General features: G+C 44.4%; 2 protein-coding genes across 11 annotated transcripts in view; one reads left to right on the plus strand and one right to left on the minus strand.

Annotated features, from left to right (window-relative positions):
* The first annotated feature begins 1,797 nt into the window (after positions 1-1,797).
* Positions 1,798-13,244, plus strand: RS1 (retinoschisin 1). Of its 2 annotated transcripts, XM_031599362.2 has the most exons (6): positions 1,798-1,864; positions 8,773-8,798; positions 9,367-9,472; positions 12,257-12,398; positions 12,658-12,853; positions 13,092-13,244. In XM_031599362.2, the coding sequence occupies exons 1-6, from the start codon at positions 1,813-1,815 to the stop codon at positions 13,242-13,244; spliced, it is 675 nt and encodes a 224-aa protein (XP_031455222.1). In that variant the 5' UTR covers positions 1,798-1,812. The 2 variants fall into 2 exon arrangements, with proteins under 2 accessions (XP_031455222.1, XP_031455221.2); XM_031599361.2 differs by lacking the exons at positions 1,798-1,864; positions 8,773-8,798; positions 9,367-9,472; positions 13,092-13,244 and having other exon boundaries at positions 10,122-12,398; positions 12,658-13,074.
* CDKL5 (cyclin dependent kinase like 5) overlaps positions 13,079-24,192 on the minus strand; it is a 129,554-nt gene continuing 118,440 nt past the window's right edge. For all 9 annotated transcript variants that reach the window (XM_090124883.1, XM_090124878.1, XM_090124873.1 and 6 more), the window contains 2 exons: positions 15,417-23,756; positions 13,079-13,334 (listed from right to left, as the gene is read on the minus strand). In XM_090124883.1, coding sequence (XP_089981009.1) covers positions 23,373-23,756 — 384 coding nt within the window. In that variant the 3' untranslated portion in view covers positions 13,079-13,334; positions 15,417-23,372. The remainder of the gene's footprint in view (positions 13,335-15,416; positions 23,757-24,192) is intronic.

The raw sequence follows: 24,192 nt of genomic DNA on the forward strand, positions 1-24,192 counted from the left end.
GCCCAGCCATCCAGCCAGTGTTTAACCCAGTGGAGCATACACCCATCCAAACCGTGGGCAGCCAGCTTCTCCACGAGAATGTTATGGGGGACAGCATCAAAGGCTTTACTGAAGTCCAGGTAGACCACATTGACACCCTTACCTTCATCCACTAAGCAGGTCACCTTGTCATAGAATGAAATCAGGTTTGTCAAACAGGATCTACCATTCGTAAACCCATGCTGACTAGGCCTGATCCCCTGGTTGACCTTTAACTGGTCCATGATGGCTCCCAAGATTACCCATTCCATAACCTTCCCTGGCACCGAGGTGAGACTGATAGCTAGAGGACTGGCTTTCCTTCGGATGAATGACCTAAAAAAACGGTGGACTCAAGTCTGGGTGTAGATAACTGCAGGCCTCAGCTCATCTCTGCCATGCACCTATGGATCCATTGATGCTTCCCAGTGTCAAAGGGCTATGACAGCCCTCATAGCAGGATGCTCAGACTGTCCATGTCACATGCCCCGATGTGGCCAGGATGCATCATACAAGCATAGAATCATTTGAGTTGGAAGAGTCCATTAAGAGTCACCTGGTCACACTCCCCTGCAATGGACAGGGACACCTACAGCTTAATCAGGGTGCTCAGAGCCACGTCCAGCCTGACCTTGAATGTCTCCAAGAAATTACTACACATGGGTGGGACATCCACAGTCTTTAGGTTTCCAAAGGTAGGCAAGGCAGACCCCACCAAAATATCAGCATCCTTCTTTGTAGTTTTCTGAATGGACATAGACCAGGAAACTGAAGATAGACGGATCTTCATGCACCCACAGCCCACGTGAGCTGTGCTGTGATTTAATCTACTCCCTGCACATGCAGTCAGAGATGTTCTGAAACAAAGGAAGCTGCTTCTGAAGCAATAGCTGTCAAAAGCCCCCATTAAAAATTCATTGCTAATTGCATGTAATTAACAGAGTTTGGAGGAACAGGAGCAATATTCTCTGGAATCACCAGCAATCTGGTGTAGTCTTGAGTCTTTCAGTCACTTCTAAACCTAATTTCTAACTGTCTTTCATGCTGGGTTGACAGCACCATGTAAAGATAGGATATGATAGGTAGAACTGTTAGCAAAGGGAAGTTTATTTTATTTTTGTTTGTTTCAAAGTTTTACATCTCTGCAAGTAAAAACAAAAACGTGCTATTTCTGTTTGATCTAGTAATTGCAGTTTTCAGCCCCTTGCGATTAGGTGACTGAAAGAGCAGTAAGGCCAGGGAAGGTTCCTACACACAGCAATTATTAGGACAGGCATCAATGATGCAGAGGTAAATAACTAGGGTGGAAGATAATTAATGCACATTACATACAATAGGCAATACGCACTGCATAAAATGGTCTATGATTTATAAGCATTAGGCACATCCTCTGCCTTTGTATGATGGGTAAATGTGGTTTCTAGTTAGGCATGTCCTTGTTCACAGAATCACAGAATCATTAAGATTGGAAAAGACCTCTAAGATTATCTAGTCCAACCATCCACCTTCCACCAACACTGCCCATTAACCCATGTTCCTAAAGACCACATCCATACATGGACGTATGTCTGAATACAGTCATAGTGCCACATAGTGCCACATAGTTCCACAGTGCTTTCTACCTGTTAGCTACGGCACATGGGGTAGTAACTGTGCAGTTGGCTTGATGCTACTTGATAAAATCCCAAGAATGGTGGAGCATAATGTGCTTAGGCGAAGCTTAAGCTAATCTCATGCCTTCCCAGAAAGCTGAGCAGCAGGCTAAGGAGCTATTTCTGAAAGGGGAAGGAAAAGATGTGGTTCAAGATGGGGAACGTCCTGCTGTCTCTTCTTTTCTGGTACAAAGGTATGCACTTTACCTCTAGAGATGTGCTTTCAGTTGTCCCCCTTTGTATTTCTTGTTTCATACAAACTCCTTTGGGTTGTGGGGTACAGAGGGAGATCTTTATGGAAGCAAAATAATCAGGGAAAAGAAAAATTGCAGGAGATGTGTAATTTACGTACATGAGTGAGCAGCGTTCTTACAGCTCTATGAATATTCAGTAGTGCAACTCTGTTTCGCAAAGTAATTGCAGTGTAAAAAGACTGGCATGTAATTTGTCAAAATATGAATTTACAAAGAAAATTGTAGTGCAGCTGAGCCAGTGAGTAAATAATAATGCTGATTTGAAAAATGAGGTACAGTAGAATATGAAAGACCGGTTCTTTGTTAATCAAAACTCTTGGTTAATCAAAAGCCACTCATTTTCTTTAGCAGCAAGACATTGCTGATAGAGATCTGCTTTTCTTAAAGGCTTTTTCAGATATTTTGTCCTGGGGAAGAATTTCAAAGGCACTCTAAGAATAAAAATTGTAAGTAAAAATAGGGGGGAAGAGGGAGTGTTTATCAATTCCATTTTAATTAACCTCACTGTGGCACAAGGAGATTGCGTTCAGGTTGTGTTTGAACTTCTGACTTTTTCACAGCTGACAGGAAAGCTCTGAATGTCTCAAGGCTAGAGTTGCTCTTGCTGGGTGTGTAGTATGTGCAGTATCTACCAACATCAGCGTGTGGCTGCAGTATGTTGTGCCATTTGGGACAAAAGTATTGGGCAGATCAGCTTTTACCCTGCAGGTTGAATTCCCCATTTTTACTTTTTTTCTGGGTTAGTTAAGTCTAGGACTTAAAAGTCCTCCTTTGTGTCTGTCAGTTACTTTGCTACCTCACGCATGTCCAACTCACAGCCTGCAACTCCTTTTTCAGCTGACATAAATAAATGACTGCATATTTTCAAATGGAGTGTGCAGAGTTGCAATCAGACTCAAAAATCTGACCGTGTCTCTTTATTTTCATGAGACCTCTCTTACCAGAGAAAAACAGTCCTTGCTTCACAGTCACACCTTATCATGTCATCACTTTTTGGCACTTCCTACATTTGTGAACAACTGTTTTCAAGGATGAAGCACAGAAGGAATAACATTTCATCAAAAGTCTCTGAGGAACTCCTTGAGAACTCACTGAGAATGGCAGCCACTGCCATCTAACCAGGCTGATGCATTAGTTTCATAGAGAAAGGGTCACATATCCCACTAGTTTTGTGGTTTTGTTGTGTTCTTTTCTTGTTTTAATTAAAAATATTATAGATTAAAATAAGTTTTGTTGGTTACATACATTAACTATATTATCTATTTTATGAGGGCTGCTCCAAAAATAATTCCTTGCATTTTATGATGTCAGCCCACAACATCAGGGGCAGATGGTGGTATGGCACTAGAGGTTGAATCTTCCCACCAACATCCCATTACATTTTGCTGCCGCGTGACAGATGGCAGCAGAGGGGCACTCTGACATAGGAGTGCAGATGAAGCAGAGGTATAATTGAATTTCTCCATGCAGAAACAAATGGCACCCATTGACATTTATACTTGCTTAACATTTGTGGAGAACAACCAGTGGATGTGAGCACAGTGAGGCAGTGGGTGATGAGTTTCAGCGGTGGTGAACAGCCACAGTGGGTCACCTCCACTGGTGCAGATTGTTGTGAGTGCAGCACGCAGGCTCTCCTTCACCACTGGCAAAAATGCAGAGCTAATGGCAGTGGCTGTGTTGAAAAAGAGTATTTTGTAGTTGAGATTTTGCTCTATCAAACAGTGTTATTGTGCTCTTTGTATCATTGTAGTTTCCATGGAAATAAATAGGAGGCGTTACTTTAGGAGCAAGCTTTGTGCATGTGGCCCAAGACAATTCTTCACTCAGTGTGGTACAAGCAAGCCAAAAGGTTGGACACCAATGGCCTGCTGAATGTCATGGGTAGGAAAGTGTTCCTCAAGTGGCCATGCCTCTGTTTCATCCTGGCATGCTCAGCTGTACTCTGCACTGTCTAATTCATAGGTTTTCCTTTTGATCTGCCAGCAAATACCTATGCATTGCCTTCATACCTGGTCTCTGTGCTGTCCTTCATTTGGTGCCTGAAGCTTCTTGGAAGGCTGTTTTTACCGAAACTGCACATTTTTCCCCATGGGTGGTATAACTGCAATTAGCCCTTGGAACAAACTCACACCTTGCTCTGAAGCCCTGGCACAGCTTGCTGTTAATAGACACCCACACATCAGGATATTTTCAGAGAGCCTGCAGTGAAAAAATCACTTGCAGGATCACTTTCCAGGCATCGCTATTTTGGTGTTTATTTATTTATTTCTTCATTTACTGCTTTTTTAAAAACCTACTTGTGTTTTCCATGGCCCAAGCATCCTCTTCTACCTGCTCAGTGTGCAGCAGCCCTTTTGTCCAGGTCCCCTTGGGCCCCCTCCTTTTCCACCATGGGGAAGCACTGGTGGGTCAGCCTTGAGCCGGCTGCTCCGATGACAGCGTAAGCTCCTTAGCGATTCTCTCCTGCAGAGCCACAGCTTAGGGGAGCACCCTGCCCCCTGGCTTTGCTGGTCTTCTGCTTGCTGGAAACCCCACAGAGAAGCAGCAAAAGCAGCAGCAGATGGGGCATCACGATACTGCACCAGCACACAGATCTGGGGGCTGTCACGAACACGCTTGCAGCACATCGATGTGACGTACCAGCACCACATCGCTCCATCCCTGCTTGTCATGCGTCGGGGAAGAAGCACGTCTCAACAGTTAGAAGGAGGGGAGTTTTTTTCCCTCTCTATTTTTTGCAGCTTTGGAAAAAAAAAAAAGCCAACACCCAACAACTAAAGACCCAACCCCGCCTTCAGATCGCAGTAAATAACATCTTTAGTGCCACCCTTTGGCACAAGCAGTACATCTAACAAAATCACTAAAATTACTGTGCAGGCAATGTACTGCAGAGCTCCGAGTGGGAAGGAACAAATGTGTCAGTAAGATCAGAAAAGGCCAAAAATTCTCAAGGGAACACTTTAGAAAATAATATAATTGATGTTCTCGAGAAAAGAAGAAAGGCAAAGACTGATTTTTCTTCTTTTTCTTTTTTCCCCAAGTATTTTCAAAACATAAAAGATTTGTAGAAGCACTGAGGAGACAGCAGGTGTATAAGAGAATTGAATTTGAATTAAATAGGTATAATTGTCATTATTTCAACACGGCTTTCATAAATTCCAGATAAATACTGGCACATAGTACGTGGAACACAAAACAGATGAACAAAAAGGGAAGCCAGATTAAACATCATTGAAATAAAGGTGCAATACAAGAGAAAAGTGCCCCCACCAAGGACTCATCATGCCCCTTTCCAGGCTTCGTTTGTCATCTTAGAAGGAGGCTTCCTACTCTCTGGAAATCAAGGTGCTTACTGCACTGGATGGCTGCATGTCTTGGCCCCATGTTTCTTACATACCTCCCACCTAACAGCTCCTCTGTGCTGGGGTGCTCATGGCAAACAGGGAGCTGAAATGCACAGCCTTTCAAAGAATGTGATAAAGCCATTCGTTGCCCTCTCCTTTTTCCTTCCTGAGATGGTTCTTCCAGGGCCACAGTCAAATCTCTCCCTGTTTTAAAATGTTTTCCTTCTTCTTGTGCAATGCCACACTCGTTGCATGGGAGCAGCCACGCTGGGGACATGCAGGCAGTGCTCTGCACTAGGAGAAACAGAGGGAAAGCAATACTGCTCCTCTCTCTGAGCCCTGTTAAATGCAGAGGCCGCTTGCACAAACAAGAGCTGATGTTTTTTTCCAGCTGAAGATCTAGGCCACCTGAATTGTAAAGTCAATGAACAGTCGATAACATTTTCCATGACCAGGAGACTTACCAGCTTACTCTGGTAAATCAAGTGACTGATGTTTACTCTATGCTTTAATTCTCCATTTTGCCTTACAGCATGCCTTCTCAAGCTCACACACACACTGTTAATTCTAGCCACTCTAAACAGGATGGCTTGCCATTGTGGCTCAGTGGTCAGGATGTCCAACAGGATGTCTCAGAGGTGACTTCCTGAAATCCCTCAGCTTTGCCATCGTTTCTTCTGGCTGCACTTCCCTTCCTCCTTTCTTTCTCATGTTCAGGCACATTCTCAATAACCAGAGATTTTCTGACACCTGCAGTTATCTGCTCCTGTTGCTAAATGCCAGTGTTTCATTGCATGGTGCCTTGTTGCGCTTCTGCCTGCCCTTTCTGGACTTCATGCTTATTGTTTCCAGCCTCAGTGCTCAGAGAAAAGCTTGACTCCAAAAATCTGTGAGATGAAGGAGAGCCAAAGAAACCTTGACCACCCTTTACAGTGCCCATTGCCCCCCACCTGAACATCCTTGCTGTTGCTTGTCCCCTCCTATATTCTTCACCCACCAGAAACTCATATTGTTGCTGTTTTGCCCCATCTGCAGCCCAGGGCTGCTACCTCCTCCCCATTCCACAGTCACCATCCTCAAATCCGGTGCTGAAAAACAGCATTTGTGCCCAGCCACGTGTTGAAGGTCTCTCACGGCCTGGTGGTTTGGGGGGCAGGGAAGAGGCAAGACGTAACTCCCTGTCCCTCACAAATACACACAAACAATGCTTTATTTTGGTGAACTGATGGCTTGCTCAATGTCCTGGGGCACTGCAGGAGCTGTAAATAAGACTCTTTCTGTTTCAATGTTTTTTTTTTTCAGTCCTGTACTTTTAAAACAGCCTGTGGCAGTGGTGCAGACTCACGACTCTTCCATGAACTGCAGCAACTCGTTCTGTCTGACCTACAACTACCAATTATCTTTGTAACCTTCCTTGAAGGCAAACATGCTTACTATAAAAGCATGCTGGCCATCACATTTTGAAACTATTGGCAGCTAGCTTTCCTCTTCATTTCCTTTGTAGGACAGGGCCCATCACAGCTGTAAACACACCAATATATCAATTACTGCTTTTTCCAGCCAACTGCAGACAAGGGCATTGCTTTCTCTCCTTTCCTTTCCCAACATCAGGGGGATGCTGTGGGATGCTTGGTCCATTCATAGCTACCACTGCCCAAAGCCCAGCACCCCAATGGCCAAGCTACTTGCAGGATGCTGCCCTTTGCAGTTAACCCACTTTGGCTCAGAATTGCAAAATTTGTGCCATACTCTAGATTGGTTGAATAGGTCCCACCATTCACCCTGAAAATGACTCCTTTTGTTGTTGTTTCACTCACAGCTGCTGGGTTTCCAGCTGTAACCATCAATGAGGGGCCAGAGTTTGGTCTTGGCTCTCAAATCAGGGACTTGGACTCTGCTTAAGGGCTTGTTGCCTATCAGAAGCAACAGCCCTGCATCAGCCAGTGCCATTAAACAGAGCATCAAGCAGGCAGGAAATGTGCTTCATTGCTGTTACAGGTATGGTCCCAGCCTCTACCACATCAATCTGATGCCGAGGAACATTAACTGCTACAACTTTTGATCTCATCAGAGACTGATTTTAACTTTATCAGCCAGGGCAGATGCCTTGGGTTAGCACGGAATATCCCAGAAGCCAGAAATGCTTGTTTGGGAACCTGAAGTGAGGGAGACCATCTCTGAGTTCACAAAACATTTTTAAGTATTTCTTTATCATTTTGTTCCTTGCTGCGGTCTTTCTTTCAGATTCTTGATATATTCAGGCTCACTGTCAAAGCTTAGGAGAAGCTGCATTTCAGTAATAAACAGAGCTTTGTGTACAGTTTATATTTCAGCTGATTATAATTGCACAGCATTTGTGAATCTTTTGAGATGAAACTTGCTGTGTAAATGCAAGATGTAAATTGCCAGCATTAGTTGGACCTTCCTAGGCTCAGCAAAGTTAGTGTGTGAATGAATAAATCATAACTAGATTTCAGTGAATAATTCAGAGCCTAATTCATTTGATAAAAAAAAAAAAAATCCTCTTTTCCTATTCACAACATCACTGTTTGCAGATTGCTGTTTTCTTGTGGCTTCTGTGTGCAAGATTTTACTTGCTCCATACCTCATCCCTTAATGGCCACAGTTTGCTGTATCTGTTGGAAACATGAGGGCTGATGTTTGGCTTGTATTGATGATTTATCAACAGCCATGGGAACTTTTAAAAGTATTTTATTTTCATAGTTGTCTGGGCACTATTTTCCCTGTCTAAAAGTGCTATTAAAACAGCCTGCTCTGGGCTTTGCAGGGAGGTAGGAGAGCTCTTTCAGTAAGGATAAAGCTTGTAAAATATCACTGCTCAGGGACAGGCAGAAGATAAACCAGGTCAGGTGTTACAAAAATAGCAGTGCTTCCTCTTCAGCCACAGTATTTTTTCTTAAAAAAAAAAGAGAAGGAAAGGGCGTTTTGCATATAGGAATGATTGGGAAGACCTATTTACATTTTGTTTATCCTCCATGTCGCTCGGAGGAAGATTCTCATGAGAGCCACCTCGAGGGGTGCTGTATCTCCTCTGAAGCCACCAGTGATCTGCAATGGCTGTAGGCTGTGATTTCACCTGTCATCAGCTCTTATTTTTACAAGCAAACTGGGAGAGGAAGACTGTAGGGCAGGAAGATGGCAAAAATGAATAGAGGCAACGTCAGTTGGAAAGCAGAGACTGAAACTGACATGAGTTCTCCTCAGGATGTTTCAGGCATCTCTGATTGGAAAAAGGAAACATCAAAGCCATCACAAAGAAAGCCCAGTGGCAGAGTAGCAATGATATGGGCATATCAGCATCCTGCTCCTGCCCACAGCTGATCCCATGTCCTCTTGCTTTCCCCTCGCAATCAGACTGGGAGATGATACCTTTCTCCCTGTATTTGAATCAGGCTCAGGAGTAAATACCCATTGCATTTCCTGATATTATCATGTCTGAAATCTCTCTCTTCTTCTTCCTTCCATGCCCACTGCCTGCAGCTGTGCTGGCCCTGTCCCCTGGTGAGGTGAGTCCTTACAGCTGGCTGGGCTCCTGCAGGCAGTAGGAGAAACAGAAAGTGCCTGATACCTCTGGGAGTGGGTGGAGGAATGTGGTATGGGTGAGGGACCATTCCTGCCATGAGTTTGTTACCAATTTCATCACATGATGTCCTTCAGGGGGGATCCTGGTGTGACAACTCCTCCAACATGAGGACATAACACCCTGTGGCATATCAGCAGTCCCAGCAGGGCTGTAGAACAGACATGTCTTATGCAAAAGAAACAGGCTGCATGGTGCAGCCTTCACCCCTGCATGCAGGAGGACCAGGCTGGATCCAGTGTGGCTGAGCCAGGAGGTGACCTCTGATGCTCACTGGGGTGGCATGGCCTCAGGGCTGGGGACTCTGCAGTGACACCATGGTTCAAGAGCAGCCAAGAGGGCTGCAAAATGTAGATGCAGACACCTTTCATTTCTCTGTGGATGTCACTCTATCAGATCACGCTCATGTTTAGGCTTCTGGACTGGCATTTAGCTTTGTGTCACTATCATTGATTACTAAGTTGATTTTTTTTTTTTTTTAATTTTCCCTTTAGGATGAGAGACTGGAGCTGTGGCACAGCAAAGCTTGCAAATGCAATTGCCAGGGAGGTCCTAATTCGGTGTGGTCCAGTGGAACTAACAGCTTGGAGTGCATGCCAGGTAATGGGTCGCTCTCTTTCAGCAGTGTCTGTGTTATGGTCCTCAGCATCTCCCCTCATTACACCCTGCATTGCGGTGAGGTGTTACAGTGGTGCCTGTCCCAAACATTGGGGCTGGTGTTCAGCCAGCTGAAAGACAGCAGTACCCCTGGCCTGGTAAGGGCACCCAGGGTGGTTCAGGCTGGCTGATGCATCTTCCCAGCTCGACAGAAAGCAAACAAAAACATATGCGTATGTAAGAGCTGCAAGAGATGACATGGTTGGCAGAGCATGTACAGATGAGAGGGGGAGAAAACAGATGTTTCTGTTCCACAGTGGTGTTGGATGTGAACAACTCCTGCCTAAGGATGACTCAGCAGGTAAGAACAGAGGCTTTGCAGCCATCCACACCTGGCCCTTTGCTTCCCCTGAGCTCTCCAATAAAACTATTTGAATGCATCCAAAGGAGGGCTGAAAGGTATTGAAGGGTCTGTAAAGCAAGACATATGAGAAGCGCTGAGGCCCCTGTGTTTGCTCGGCGCAGAGCAGAGGAGCTGAGTGGAGGCCTGATGGCGGCTGCAGCTCCTCACAGGGAGCAGAGGGGCAGCGCTGAGCTCTGCTCTGTGTGACAGCGACAGGGCCCGAGGGAACGGCATGGAGCTGTGTCAGGGGAGGGCAGCTGGGGCTCAGGGAAAGGGGCTGCACCACAGGGCGGTGGGCATGGCACTCCGTGGCTTTCCTTCAGGTCAGCAATAACGGCATTATGTGGCTGAGCTGGTTTGGCCAGGCAGGCACCAGGCACCTATTAGTGGGTCTGTGTGCGCGGCATGGCCCTGCGTACCAGAAGGTGACCTGCTAATTTTGTTATAGTCATGTGATCTATGGATTAGTGATACTAAAAGTAAAACTGCGCTGCCTTCGAGATAAGCCTGCCGAGTAGTAAACATGTGGGGTCACCTCAGCTGCTCTGCAGAAGCGGTTTCTTACGCAAAGGGAGACACTTAGGCAGGTCAGGGCCCCAGCCACAAGAAGGACATGGAGTGGGTCCAGAGGGGCACCTCTCCTACGGAGAGAGAGTCTGAGGGAGTGTGGATTGTTCCAGCTGGAGAAGGGAAAGCTCCAGGGAGATCTCATTGCCTTTCAGCTCTTAAAGTAGCCCACAGGAGAGCCGGAGAGGGATTCTTCATCAGGGAGTGCAGTGACAGGACAAGAGGCGATGGCTTTAAACTGAAAGAGGGGACATTTGGGTTAGGTTTACTGTGGAGAAAAGGCTGATGGTGATATGATGATCCTGCACTAAGAAGGTAGATAGCTATAAATACACAAGATGGTTTTACCCCTGCTACTACATCCCATTCAGTCCTTCAGAAAAGTGAAAGCTAATCTGTTTCCTTCTGATTTTTTCTTTAATGTCATATAAATGCATGTAAAGTGTGTGCTGTGGGTGCAGGGGTTTCAAGCAGCTGCTATTGGTTGTTGTTATTGGACTTGGTGTTTCCATGCCTGGAGGAAGGCAGGGCAACAGCTGCATGTTTTTTTGGGGAAAATACGTTAATGTGGCACTGACAGAACAAGAAATGTTAATGAGATATTGATGTGTAAGATACTGACTTGGTGGAATTTGCTGATGAGACATTGACCATCCCACTGTTGTACTCAGGCATGGCACAAACCATGCCTGCAGTGGCTGCAGGAGGCAGTGGCCACACTGTGCTCCGGGTTCACTCTGGCTCCCTGCACATGGAGTTTAATTGTAATCATAATGCACTATAGTGATCTATCAGACATATTTAAGGCCCGGAAATGAAAGATATATACCACTTCACTCACTTGTTTATTGCCCATGAAACAAAGCATGCTAAGATGTAAAACACGGTAGAGTTCCTTTCTGGAGCACACACATGCAGTAGGAATATGCCTCTCCATAGGCTGAAAAATCACAAAATGCTGTGGCAAGTACAGATGTTTGCCCAAGCAGCTCCCACATGAAGCTTGTGAGCATCTTCTTTATCTGCATCCAAATACCTAGTGATAATCTGCTTGTGTAAAAGATTATCGTAACAAAAAATGCTTGGTCCAAGGAGCGTTCAGCTGCTCTGCGTGCTGGCAGCCACTGGCAGTCTTGATGAGCCTCTCAGTGTTGCAGAAGGCTGTTGTGCGATCAGGTTTGGTAGCCTGGAGATTGGAAGGCAAAACTCAAAAGATCTTTAAGCCTTCAGGAAGGCCAGGCATTATACCTCACTCATGCATAAGTACCTGCACATTTTTCCATAAGGGAAGACTATCTGCAAGCACAGTTATAACCCCCAGAGTAGAACACGCAGATCTGGTTGGAGCAGGCTCAGCAATTCTGCTGCGTAGGCACAGCTGTAAATCACAATAGTACATGAGGAGGAGCTGAAGGAGATGAGGCAAAAAAAGTGGTGCCAGACATTTCCCAAGGACAGCCTGGAGGAGGGATCCAGGACCATGGATCTAGCTTGGATCCATTTGCTTCTGCTTGCAAGAAAGGGGAGACTGAGAGACTACAACATGCAAATAAAACCTTTTTCTCCAAACATCACGAGTAGCAATGACTTAGGAATAACTATATGTAAGAATAAGAAATTTAGATGCCACGTTCCCTGGACAGCAAATAACTGCAGGAGTTGTGGTCAGGGCTTAAGAGCATCCCCAGCATCCTGCACAGAGAGGGTAGGGCACAAGGAAACCACAGAGGGTGTTGACAAAAGATTAGGACAAAGGCAACCAGAAGGCAGAGCAGCTCATGTCACTAATGGTGGCATGTTTTTATCTTGTCCTGCAGAGTGCCCCTACCACAAACCCCTCGGCTTTGAGTCTGGCGCTGTCACCCCTGACCAGATCAGCTGCTCCAACCCCGAGCAGTACACAGGCTGGTACTCCTCATGGACAGCCAATAAGGCCCGCCTCAACGGCCAAGGCTTTGGGTGAGTCTGAAAATACCCCCTGTGGCTGTGGGGACCCTGTGGGAGGGCATGGGGTAGATATAGCACTGAAGGGCATGGATTAATGGGCACGGTGCTGATGGGTTGGTGCTTGGACTAGATGATCCTAAATGTATTTTCCAACCTTAACGATTCTATAATTCTATAATTCTATGGGGGCCAAGTCCCCTGGCAGTGTGGGGCAGCAGGATGGCCTAGGTGGTGGCTTAGGGCGCAGTGGGGCTGACGTTGTCCCCCCCAGGTGCGCCTGGCTCTCCAAGTACCAGGACAACGGGCAATGGCTGCAGATCGACCTGAAGGAGGTGAAGGTGATCTCAGGGATCCTCACACAAGGGCGCTGTGATGCTGATGAGTGGATGACCAAATACAGCGTGCAGTACCGCACTGATGAGAACCTCAACTGGGTTTACTACAAGGACCAGACCGGAAACAACCGGGTGGGTGGACCCTGTGCTTTGCCTTGTAGTGGTGGTCGCAGGGGTGCATTTGATGACATAAAAGTCTTGGGGGAGGCGGCCTAAGGGAGGGGAGCCTGTGTGAAAAGCAGGGTGGATGGGGCCTGTTGCTTACCCATGGCACACAGCGGTCCAGCCCCATGGCCATCATGCTGTCATGGTGACAGCGTGCAATGCTGATCAGCCCCTGAACTGTGTCTGCCTCTGCCTCTCTTGGCAGGTTTTCTATGGCAACTCGGACCGGTCATCCTCAGTGCAGAACCTGCTGCGGCCGCCCATTGTGGCCCGCTACATCCGCCTCATCCCGCTGGGCTGGCACGTGCGCATTGCCATCCGCATGGAGCTCCTCGAGTGCCTGGGCAAATGTGGCTGAGTGCCCACTGGGTAGAGATGTGCAGGTGTGTGCCTGTATGGCCGTCCCATCTCACTGCTGATGTGTGCTGCGGCCACGATCCTGCTGACCCTACAAACAGAAGGGCTTTCATGAATAAAACACTGCTTTACATGACACCTGGTGATACGGCTAAACCCTACTCCAACAGCTTACTGTTTTTCAGGGGGCACACACCAGCAAAGCTGGGGTGGTTTGTTACCATGGCTTCTGTCCCATGAGATACAGTGTTTCTGATCCTGGGACCTAGACTAGGGACAAGGTCCTGATCCTGGGTGCTAGATATCATAATGGCATGCTGTGTGCATGGGAAGTAGACTTGTGCTCCAATTTCCATGACTGCCTCACCCTCCATGGCCTAGTCCCCAGTGGGTGCTGTGTTTGTGCAGGTGTGGGCTCAGCCATCAGCAGAGGGGGCCCAAAGAGGGGGCAGGAGCCATGGTGTTCTTGGGGTGAACTTAAGTTCTGCCTTTGCCTTTTCTCCCAGTTCTCTAGGATTTTCCTTTCCTGCAACAGAGGCAAAACAAACCCATACCAGTAGTGCAAGGTTGGGTTTTCTGGCCATCCATCACTTCACTCCTTTGACATATTGCTCAGGTAGATTTTGAGGGTAACCAACATCTTGCAAGGAATTTGGGGCATATGGCAGTCTGAAAACTTGTGCTCCACTATCCTAACTAGGAGGTGTGTGGGACCCTATCTACTGAAATTATTATGTCACCGTTGCACTCACGCTTTCATCCACAAAATGAGTTTTGTCTATCCATAATGAGTTGAGGGACACATTTTCTTAATAAGAGTGCTCCTGAATAATTTGTTTGAGCTTTCAAGCTTCATCCACAGCCTAAGTGGATGGACCACATGCCCTTATATTCCAAGATAATTTATTTAGCATCTCACGACTGATACTATATTTAGATATAAGAGTCAGAGGAAGGAAAGACTGCCCAGGCAACAAGGGTTTGTGCCATCACTCTCCCTGCTCCCAGCTTTAAACAGGACGCTAGACTCCTTTTCCAGGCTGAAGTGTACAGTGATAAATAGGTGGAAGTAACTGGCACACACTAAATTTCATGGTTCGTTTGTGTCCTGCCTCACCCTGTCCTTTGCCTGCACCTCACCTCCCAGCCTGGATAGGGAAGAGCCCCTGCTGCCAGCTTTTCTCTTTTACTTTTAATGTTCTAAAGCAGACGTTTCTGCTCACATCTAAGCTGTGCCACTTGCCTGCTAATCGACCTTTGGAAATTCACTTAACCTCTGCCTCTTATCTAAAAAGCGGGGTGCTGAGAGGCTTAATTAATTAAATGGTCCTAAAATGCTTTTAGAAGTGCGCTTGACTTCCACTTCTGCATAAACACAGCATATTGAAGAAGGGTGCAACTGAGGGCATTATGAAAGACGCCAAAACACAATTACAAAACTGCAAAGCTTTTCCTCATGAAGTCAAACTTTTCCTTTTTGGGCACAGATAATTCTAATTACCATTATCCAAACGAGAAACAGTCACTGAGGCGTCAGGAAATGGTACAAAACTGCTGAAAAGGCAATATCTTCTAGGAGTGAAAAATCCTGCAGATATTTTACCTGTAGAGGTAGGTACATGGCCCTGCAACTTGTAAAATGCAACAGTTTTGAAATGGGAAGCAGGACTGAGAGCTGCCTTCAGCCTCATGACATGAATGAGTGCAGTGCTTACAGAGTGCTGAGTAGTCAGATGAGCTTTGCCTAATCCAAACGGTGTGACAAGAGACTGCCTCAGGCCCTCCAGTCCAGCTACATCATTTCTAAGTCTGTAGCCCCATTCTCTTAATTATTTCCCACAGAAATAACCCCTTAGCAGCTGTCAGAGTGAGATACCCAGACAAACTCTGCTTTCTGTCTCAAGGACAACCAGTGCTGACCACACTGTGGCTACCACAGCGAGGTGTTGAACTCCAGTACTAGAGGTCATGCCCACCGCCCTGTGGTGCAGCCCCTTTCCCTGAGCCCCAGCTGCCCTCCCCTGACACAGCTCCATGCCGTTCCCTCGGGCCCTGTCGCTGTCACACAGAGCAGAGCTCAGCGCTGCCCCTCCGCTCCCTGTGAGGAGCTGCAGCCGCCATCAGGCCTCCCCTCAGCTCCTCCGCGCCGAGCAAACTCCCACTCCTCACACACCTTGCCTCCAGTCACTCCAATATCTTCGCAGCCCTCCTTTGGACACACTCTAATTGCTCGATGTCCTTCTTACATTGTGGTGCCCAAATCCGCACCCGGATTTGGAGGTAAGGCTGCACAGTGCAGAGCAGAGCAGAATAACCCCACCCCTCTCCCCGTGGCAGTGCTGGACCTGGTGCAGCCCAGGGTACAGTTGGCCTTTTTGTCTACCAGGGTACTCTGAAACGCTGAACCATTGGTGGGTGGAAGATAAAGGCATTAGCTTGGGCCAGACCAGTTTTCCTGTTTGAGACAGAATGAGTGCAGCTCAGTGAAGGCACCACCAGCAGCATGGTGTCACAGCAGACTGTGGCTGCAGCACAAGCCACACAGTGGCCATTTCACAAGGACTTCAGCAAGGAGGACATGGAGCTCTCTCCTCCTCAGTTTGTTTCCAGTTACCCCAAGGAGTGAGGGATTGGCAGCCAAATATTTGAAGTTTTTTGAACCTGCACACAGTAATAAGGGAAGTCATGACCAGGACACATTAAAGGTGAACCCAACAATATCACTGACACCAGAACATTTGTCCAGAAGAGTGTCAGTTTGTGTGGGAATGACAAAGTCCCAACATGTTACTCAGACTGTGATCATCTCCAATAAGGATACAAATCAAGGGCTGGAAAGTTGTAGGGCCTTTTAATTTCTGGTTAATGATTGATGAGCACATGAGGGAGGTGATGCTGTTCAAAAGATACAAAAGCAGAGAAAAGGATGGAGGGAGGGAGGCAGGGAAGGAGGGAGGAAGGGAAGGAAGGGAAGGAAGAAAGAAAAAGTTCCAGTGTTTGCAGTGAGAGTACAGGAATGGTTGGAAATGGAGTGCGTCAGAGCTATCTTGTCTGTGATCCGCAGCCTGCTGTAGGGTACCTGCTTTAGCAGGGGGTTGGACTCAATGATCTCCAGAGGTCCCTTCCAGGCCCTACAGTTCTGTGATTCTGTGATGCTGTGAAAACACCTGCTTTGCAAACAGACACATGCTGGTTTCTCAAACAGGGAGTGCATCAAGACCTGGGCAAAGCAGCTCTGTTACAGCTCTACCCCGTCCAGGGGCATCAGGAAGGCTCTGTAAGCAGTGTGGCATGAATAAGAGCAGCCATCAAGCAGTGCCAATTTTCTAGTGCAAAATCTGCATTTTTATTAAAGACATATTTTGGAAGGCCCATTCAAAAATACATTGTGCTCAGTAAAAATTAACCATTTCCATGCTGATAATTAAGGTTACCACAGGATTTTTTTTTCTCTTTTAGAATATTTACAGCAACAATATAAATATTACAGAAGTTAAGAATGGAATACATGCCCAAAAAAAATTTGGTAAGGTGTACCAACAACATGATACAAAGCGTTGTATACAAACATTTTACAAATGGTTTATTAACTTGCATGAAGTCATCCTTAAATATTCAGCACAATTTAAAATCAATTTGTATTCCAGGATTAAAAAGATTAACACCACAGCACATTCCTTCCACAACAGAAAGCATGGTAGATCTAAAAACCTGTGCGCTTCGGATTTCTAATAGCTGTTAAAAGTATTGGGGAATCGTAACCATAAATGTAGGAGTTTTGAAAGCCACCTCCCCAGTCGGATATTTCTGGAATAGTGATTGTAAAAAAAGACCCCATTCTTCCTAACTTAGTTCTTCCTTCTTTCTGCCAAATGAAATGAATTCAGAATTCAGTAATTCACAGTGGAGATCTAAGCAGTACTGGAAGTCCTTATCAGGTTAACCAGATTTAAAAACACCTGCATAGAATGTCCAACAAATTAGTTTTTCGTGGAAGATTTTAGCTCATTGTTCCTTGTAAACCACATACATATGGATGTTACTCTTTTTGATTAGACATATTCTTCAGTAGTCTAAGATGTGCACTAGCTGGAGAAAAAAAAAAGTAAGAAAAGGGAAGCCAAGACAGTTAACTACACCTAAAGTTTTGCCTTACTAAACAGTTAAAAGCTCTGCCATTGGATTTACAAGTCAAGAATTTACACCAAGAGGTTCATAAGCTACAGGAAACTTGAATAACATCTTCCATCTTGCGCTATGAACATGCTGTAACTTTGCTAATGGAAAGCTCTACGAAAGCAGTTACTTCACAAAGCATTTATACGCCTATACAATTAAGATGCCACCTTGCATTTCTCAGAATGGACCCAGAGAAACAATGCTCTGTGAAAACAGAGACCCGGTGGAACAGAAAGCCTGGAAGGCAATCTGTTTTGGTGGGGCACAATGAGGTAAGGTATCTCACCCAGATGAAATGGAAAATAAAAGTGAAGAAACTCCTGAGCAAGTCTAAGGATAGCTGTTCGAATAAAACAGCAAACAGGGTGGAGTAGTAGATAAGGCCTCTAACTCCCTGATAAACTGCACTAGAGAAACAACAAAGAACAAGGCAACTGCAATATTTGAGAACCACATGGGGAAGAGCAAGGGAAGACTGCAAAGCAGTGCAAAGGATGGTGTCAGGATTCTAGGAGAGCTGAGATGGCTTGGAGGTTTTAGAAGTGTATTGGATGAAGGCCCATCAAAATTTTATTACTTGGTTGCTAACAGTACCTAGAGGAAGAATCTTTTCATACATTTCTTCAAAATTTAGAGTCAGTAATAAACTCAGAATAAACAAACAAAACCTCAACCACATTCTGCAAGAGAGAGGAGGTAGATTGACTTGTAGAGAAGACAAGAGATGCGCAGAGTCACTCTTAGCCTTAGTCTACATTCCAAGTTCAGATTCTTGAGCCATGTTTTAAGAGTCACATTCACAGGTTACATTCTAAAAAGAGCCTGAGAAATAATTTGACTTGCTGGAACAACAGCATCAATGTGTAGGGGGCTCTTTCTCTCACGCTTCTGTGCATCTTCTGCTTAGGTTGGCAAGAAAGCCAACTTCTGCTCCAAGCAGTTGGCTGCATACAGTGATACTCCTGGTAGCAAGTGAGCATCCCAGCATAACTTGGAACAAATTAACTTCACGTGTAACCTATCCTGTCTCATGCAGTAGCGTAACAAAAGACTGCTGAGACAACAGATGATCTATGACAGGATTTACCTTCAAATTAAAAGAGGATCTCCTATAAAATTTGCTTTGCTTAACTACCATTAACTTTGCTTCATGACTGCAGAGTGAGAGAACAACTGTTTCAGTACAACATCTGAACCAAGTGCTGTGTACAAGCCTTCAGCAGCCAAGGGAGCCTGAAGCAACGATGGTGCTGTCTGACTCAGAAACGAGCCAACAGCTAGAACTTCCAAGCTGTGTTGTATTAAAAGGGTTTACTCAAATTGTTCCCTTTTTAACAAAGACCAGAAAGTTAAATGGCTTTTCTCCTGATTTACTACAAACCCCATTAATGAATGGTTAATATCATGACACCATTGGGGGAAGCTGTGTGGGGAAAGGCACCTGTTCTTAAATAATGTCCTGATTTAAAGGTCATTTAAAAACAGTTTAATAGGGCACATCACCTTTCCAAGCATCTTCTGTGACACTCCTAATCCTATTTCAAATGGTGGGCCTACGTATGTGAACAACAGCCCAAACGTGTGGTTTGTGATATAATACCATTAATAACCATATTGTGCATGACAGCTGGAATGGATAAAAGAAACATTCATTGCCACCCCACAATTTGCAGTATATTATATATGGCTATCCTTGTAATACCTTTTGTGTGACTGAGATTCAAATATTCTCCCAGTTCTACTCTGACAGTTTTCAGCACATACAGAAGCAATCGCATGCAGATATTCTTGAAGCATGTTGCACTACCAGAATGTTTTAAGACAACAACAACAAAAAAACCCCAAAACATGAACAAAAAACCTTCAGTGCTTCTAGCTCAAAGCTCCTCTCAAAAGTGCCTGTTTTTTGTCTTAGCTAAGTAGGTATCAGCATTGCTTTCAGAGTTCCCTTTATTACAAGGAACCACAGCACTGAACTGTGAAGAACATACAGCTTGTTCTGGGTGAACAAAGTTTGGTATGTGGCTTTTTACACTGTTAAGATTCATCTTTTAGGAGACCTGACTGCAGTAACAAGCACTGGCTGAAGGCCTACCGCAGGACCCTATTGGTTGACAGAGCTCTCAGCTTGGCTCCCAGACACGAGCTAGTATAACAAAAAGGCAACAAGCCTGAAGATGATGTGAAAATATATTCTAAGTTTGGAAGTTTGTGGCCTGCTTTAACACTGGTCTAAGAGAACCGGTATCTGTACACAGAGTGGCATCAGGATCCATCCATTTAAGCGGGTCTGGCTTGGTATCAGAAGTGAAGGCTTGGTATCAGTCCCAAGCCCTGTGGGATGGAGAATGTTTCAGAAAGACTGGATCAGATCTGGAACTACTGACATCCTGACATGAACTTGGCCTGGTGCCTGCTGCTGGTGGCCTCTCAGAGGAGCAATGGATCTTGGACTGTGATAACAGAGCAAAAAGCGTTAAATAGCCCTAAGGGACTGCTCTCTGTGGTCAGGTCTGTTAACAACACATGTTGGTTTAGGTTAATGCATTTTCATGGCAGTTTAAAAGGACAGCTTATTCACATCGTTTTGCACAGTTTCAATTAAGATGAGCTTAAGGTGCTTCATGTCAGTTAACAAGAGCTATAATAAAACATTACAGACAAGTTTAGGCAGCTTGAGTTCTGCAAAATGACTGTTATTCATTTCTGAAACTTAGTTTCTTTACTGTTCACATCATTAATGATGCCATAATAAGGCAAAGCAATTTGCCAAGGAATAAAACACGGTTTAACTAATATTATTTATAGTAAGTAAATCTATAGAACATGTAACACAAGACCAGTGAAGAGGAAAGCTCACACTTATGAAATTGTTTGCTCTGTAATTCTTCTTCTCCTTTATTGAGTCAACAAATCTTAGCCATATAATAAGACTCCTTTGGAAGCTTCAGCAGAATTACAGCAGAATTAGTGATATTCTGAATATTTGGAAGTCAGACCAGATGAAAAATACGCAATTTACCTCAGCGCCAGCTGGTTCATTCATCTGCTGTAAGGTCTTTCTAACAGAACAAAGAAAATACTAGGTATGTCCAACACAATTTGGTATTAAATCTGTTGTGGTTTGTTGAGAAGAAAAAGCAGTACGAAAGTAGACACAACATTTTGTAAATATGGGCCACCAAACACTTGAACATTCTTTAGGTCACTCTTGAAGCTTTGCTAACTACTTTAAACAGCTCTATGTACAGTCAAGAGATTATCCTGATTCAACTCAATGGGTACTGAGGGGAAAAAAAAAGAACCAACCAACCCTTGGGAAAAATTTTTCCTTGACAGAAATCAGAATAGCCATGTACAGCCCAGTATGATCATCTCTCGCACAAAGCTCTTACTATCAATATAAAATTCTTGTAGAGGCAAGACAAAATATATCCATAAGGTACAGAAGAGCTTGGTGTGAATGCTCACTTGGAGGCATTCAGATTGTACTGCTTAGAGCCCCACTCTTAGGCAACGCTCTCATGAGGGATTGCAGTGGCATCAGCTCATTTCAAAGCAGACAACAGGAGTAAACTGATTGTAATGAACCAGGGAATCCAAGAGACTTCTAAAATACAATGCTATTCCCTTGATCATAAAGACTAGTAAATATCACAATGTCTTTCCTGGATGCCCACTGAACTTATCAGAATCTGAGTATCCTTTCATATCTACTGTATTTATATATGATACATAAATATATTATTTATATACTACAGCATATATAAATATAGTATATACCATAAATATCTATAGAAAATCACACACACATTTCTTGCAGGCAATTGACGAAGAATTCTTATTATTTTGTAGTCTTTCTAACTTACTAGACTTACTTCTTGCCCTGGACAAACCCGATGTACCATCCCTTCATACTGTACTCTATACGAACGATTTTAAAGTGGTGGTGCCAAATTAGTTATTGTTAGAACTTTGGTATGATTCAAGAGGTACCGAACGTCACGTCCAATTTGCATTGTATCAAAGTAGGAAGTTCAGCTCTTACAGTCTAGCTACTTCTGTTAACATCTATGGCTAAATCATCAAGTTTACATTCAGGTTAATCTCTGTTTGGAACAGACAACATATTTGCAGGTACACGTGTCTTATAAGGACGCAATATAGAAAAAGGAACTATGCTGCAGAGTAATGAGGGAGTTGAATAAATGAATGAATTTAAAAAGGAAAGATTGTATTGTTCTGACACTACAGGCCTGCCTCTCCTCTTATTGCACAAAAGTTTAGACCAGCATAATTCTTTTAACTCCTAATGACTCAACTCTAGTTTATTTTGCCAGTAGCAACAGAGGAATCAGGTTATATATTTGCTACACTTGATGTTCACCAATGTAAAGGCAGTTCTGACAATGCTGTATAGGAAACTGGAACCCAAGATCTAGTATTTTGCTGAGACTGGTCACTGAACTGAGTATGGGAATATCGGGACATTAAGATCTAAGGAGAAATTAAGCTGCACGGCAACCTTCTCCCTCAACATCCAAATATCAGATGTGTAGCTTTAAATACATCCTGAAATATAATAAAAAGTGCAAGAGTACTTTTAATTTAAATACAGTGTTTATCTTAGTAGTTAATAGATTGCTAACAAGATGTAAAATATACATATGCATAAAAGCTCATACCATGATCCGCAGTGCCATGCTATGCATTAAATGTGAAAGTGTGGCATTTCACTTGCAATTCATGCTATGTTTCTTTGGTTTTCACCCCTACTATTAAGTGGAGAAGCACCTGCTTTAGTTTGTAGTCCTGGGGCACTTTATCTCTTTAGAGTGAAAAAAAACCCAACCACCAACACAGGTCGTTCTGGGGCTCTGGTCTCTTGATGCAGATGCAGAAATCTCATTAGTATTATTAGGAAAGCTAGGGACACAGGGGAGAACATACCACATTTAGATTATTGTACAGTTCTGCAGTCTCATACATTTAGCCAATACTTCCCACAAAGTAGCCCATAATAACGCTTGGAATTGAATGATGTCTTTTGTTTGTTACCAGTAATTCCTATAATACTGGGCTCTCGTAGCTGAGCAAGATTCATACTGTTACAGTCACATTTATATCGACATTCAACTTCCTTTTATTAGAAGTATAATACTGCACTTTATATCACAAATGTATAAAAATATGGCAGATAGTGTCATAACAATACTTTTCTTTTAAATGAGTATATTTAAAAAACAGACAGTTATTTCCCATTTATATATATATTTATATATAGAATAAAATACTCCTGATGCAATATATAAATGTTACCGTTAGTTTTTTATAGAAACTACTGTAGCTGTTGCACTGCTTCACAATGTTTCAAACAGCTCAAAATAACTTTACATTATAACATAAAAGATATGATTATAACAGTACGATATTAGGTCATCATAAATAAATATTACAAATCCTATCAAATATGGAAGTTTAAAAAACAAATTTAAGACACACAATTTAACTTTAAACCCTTAACGGGGATACACTTTTATCACATAAAACCCACTGTTTTAACTAGGCAGCAAAAAATGTAGTAAGGGCATAGGTCTGCACATGAATGTTTTCACCCTTATAAGTGCCAACACATACCAGAAATCTCCCAGCTTTCCAACAGAGATGTGCTCTAAAGCTGGAATGTAAATGAGAGAAAATGGCAATACATTTTTCTCCCTGTATGGCACACTCTGCCTCTCGTCCAGTGACATTTCTGATGACTAGTGATTCCTAATTCGACTCATTTTACTGTATAATCCCTGACTCTCAATGTGGTGCCAAACAGCATAGCTCCACATGTACATATTGCACACCTTTATAAAGCTGAAAGTACAGTCTTACCATCACCAGAACTACCACCGCTCCCTTACGTTGACCTCCATGTGAACTGGCTGATTTTCTGGAGCAATTACAAGGCTGTCTCTTTTAGATCATTCAGATTTGGCATTCGTGACCGGTTTGTTCGGTTATACGTGTGCCCGTTCTGTCCGCTCTTGGAAGGCGGCTGCTCAGAGTAAGGGGGCCCATCGCTGGCGCTCCTGTTGACGGGGGAGACGTGCCAGGTGGGCTCCAGCTGGCTCGGGATCTGCAGCGTTGGCCGGCTCTTTGGCTGCGGCTCTTGCCGTGCGTTGCTGCTGCCGCTGCTGGAGCTTTGACTCATGGGGTGGATTCGCACTTCAGAAAAAGCAGGTTTGGCCGGCTGGCTGGGTAAGGGTTGGAAGCGAGGCTCAGCGGGGACAGAATGATTTGAGGAGAGGTGTAATAGCTTTCGCAGGGATTTTAATGGCTGGCTCTGAAAGACACGGGGGAAGCGCTTGACCTTCTGCTCTCTTGTTATTGTATCATATCACACTTCCCATAACAAAGCCGTCACGTCTTAAATTAAACATCTGGAACTTCACAGGACTTCCTCACTTTTAATATGTACTCACGTGGAATATTTCCTTCCAAGCTGAGAAAACACACTTTCTCATTATGGTTCAAACCTGAGTAACTATCTGCACTGAAAGGCTGGCAGAAATCAGCAGTTTGATATTTTGTCAGCCAGAAGCTCTTAACCCTCATAGCTTCTTTAGCTGATGAGCAGGTGGAAGGAAAAGGGACACGTGGGGCTACTGAAATGGGAAACAAGTGCCAGGGTAAGCCCGAGTACACAAAATGGCAGGATGACGACTCCATTAAATTCCTCAGCTCACAGAAAAATGTGCTTCTTCAAACACAGCGGCTGC

This window comes from Phasianus colchicus, chromosome 1 (genome assembly GCF_987193195.1).
Source record: "Phasianus colchicus chromosome 1, bPhaCol1.hap1.1, whole genome shotgun sequence".
NCBI classification, from domain to species: Eukaryota; Metazoa; Chordata; class Aves; order Galliformes; family Phasianidae; genus Phasianus; species Phasianus colchicus.

Coding starts and splice junctions, on each gene's coding strand:
- RS1 (XM_031599361.2), top strand. CDS start 11,857: ATGAGGCAAAAAAAGTGGTGCCAGACATTTCCCAAGGACAGCCTGGAG. Junction 12,399..12,657: donor CTCAACGGCCAAGGCTTTGG/GTGAGTCTGAAA, acceptor TGTCCCCCCCAG/GTGCGCCTGGCTCTCCAAGT.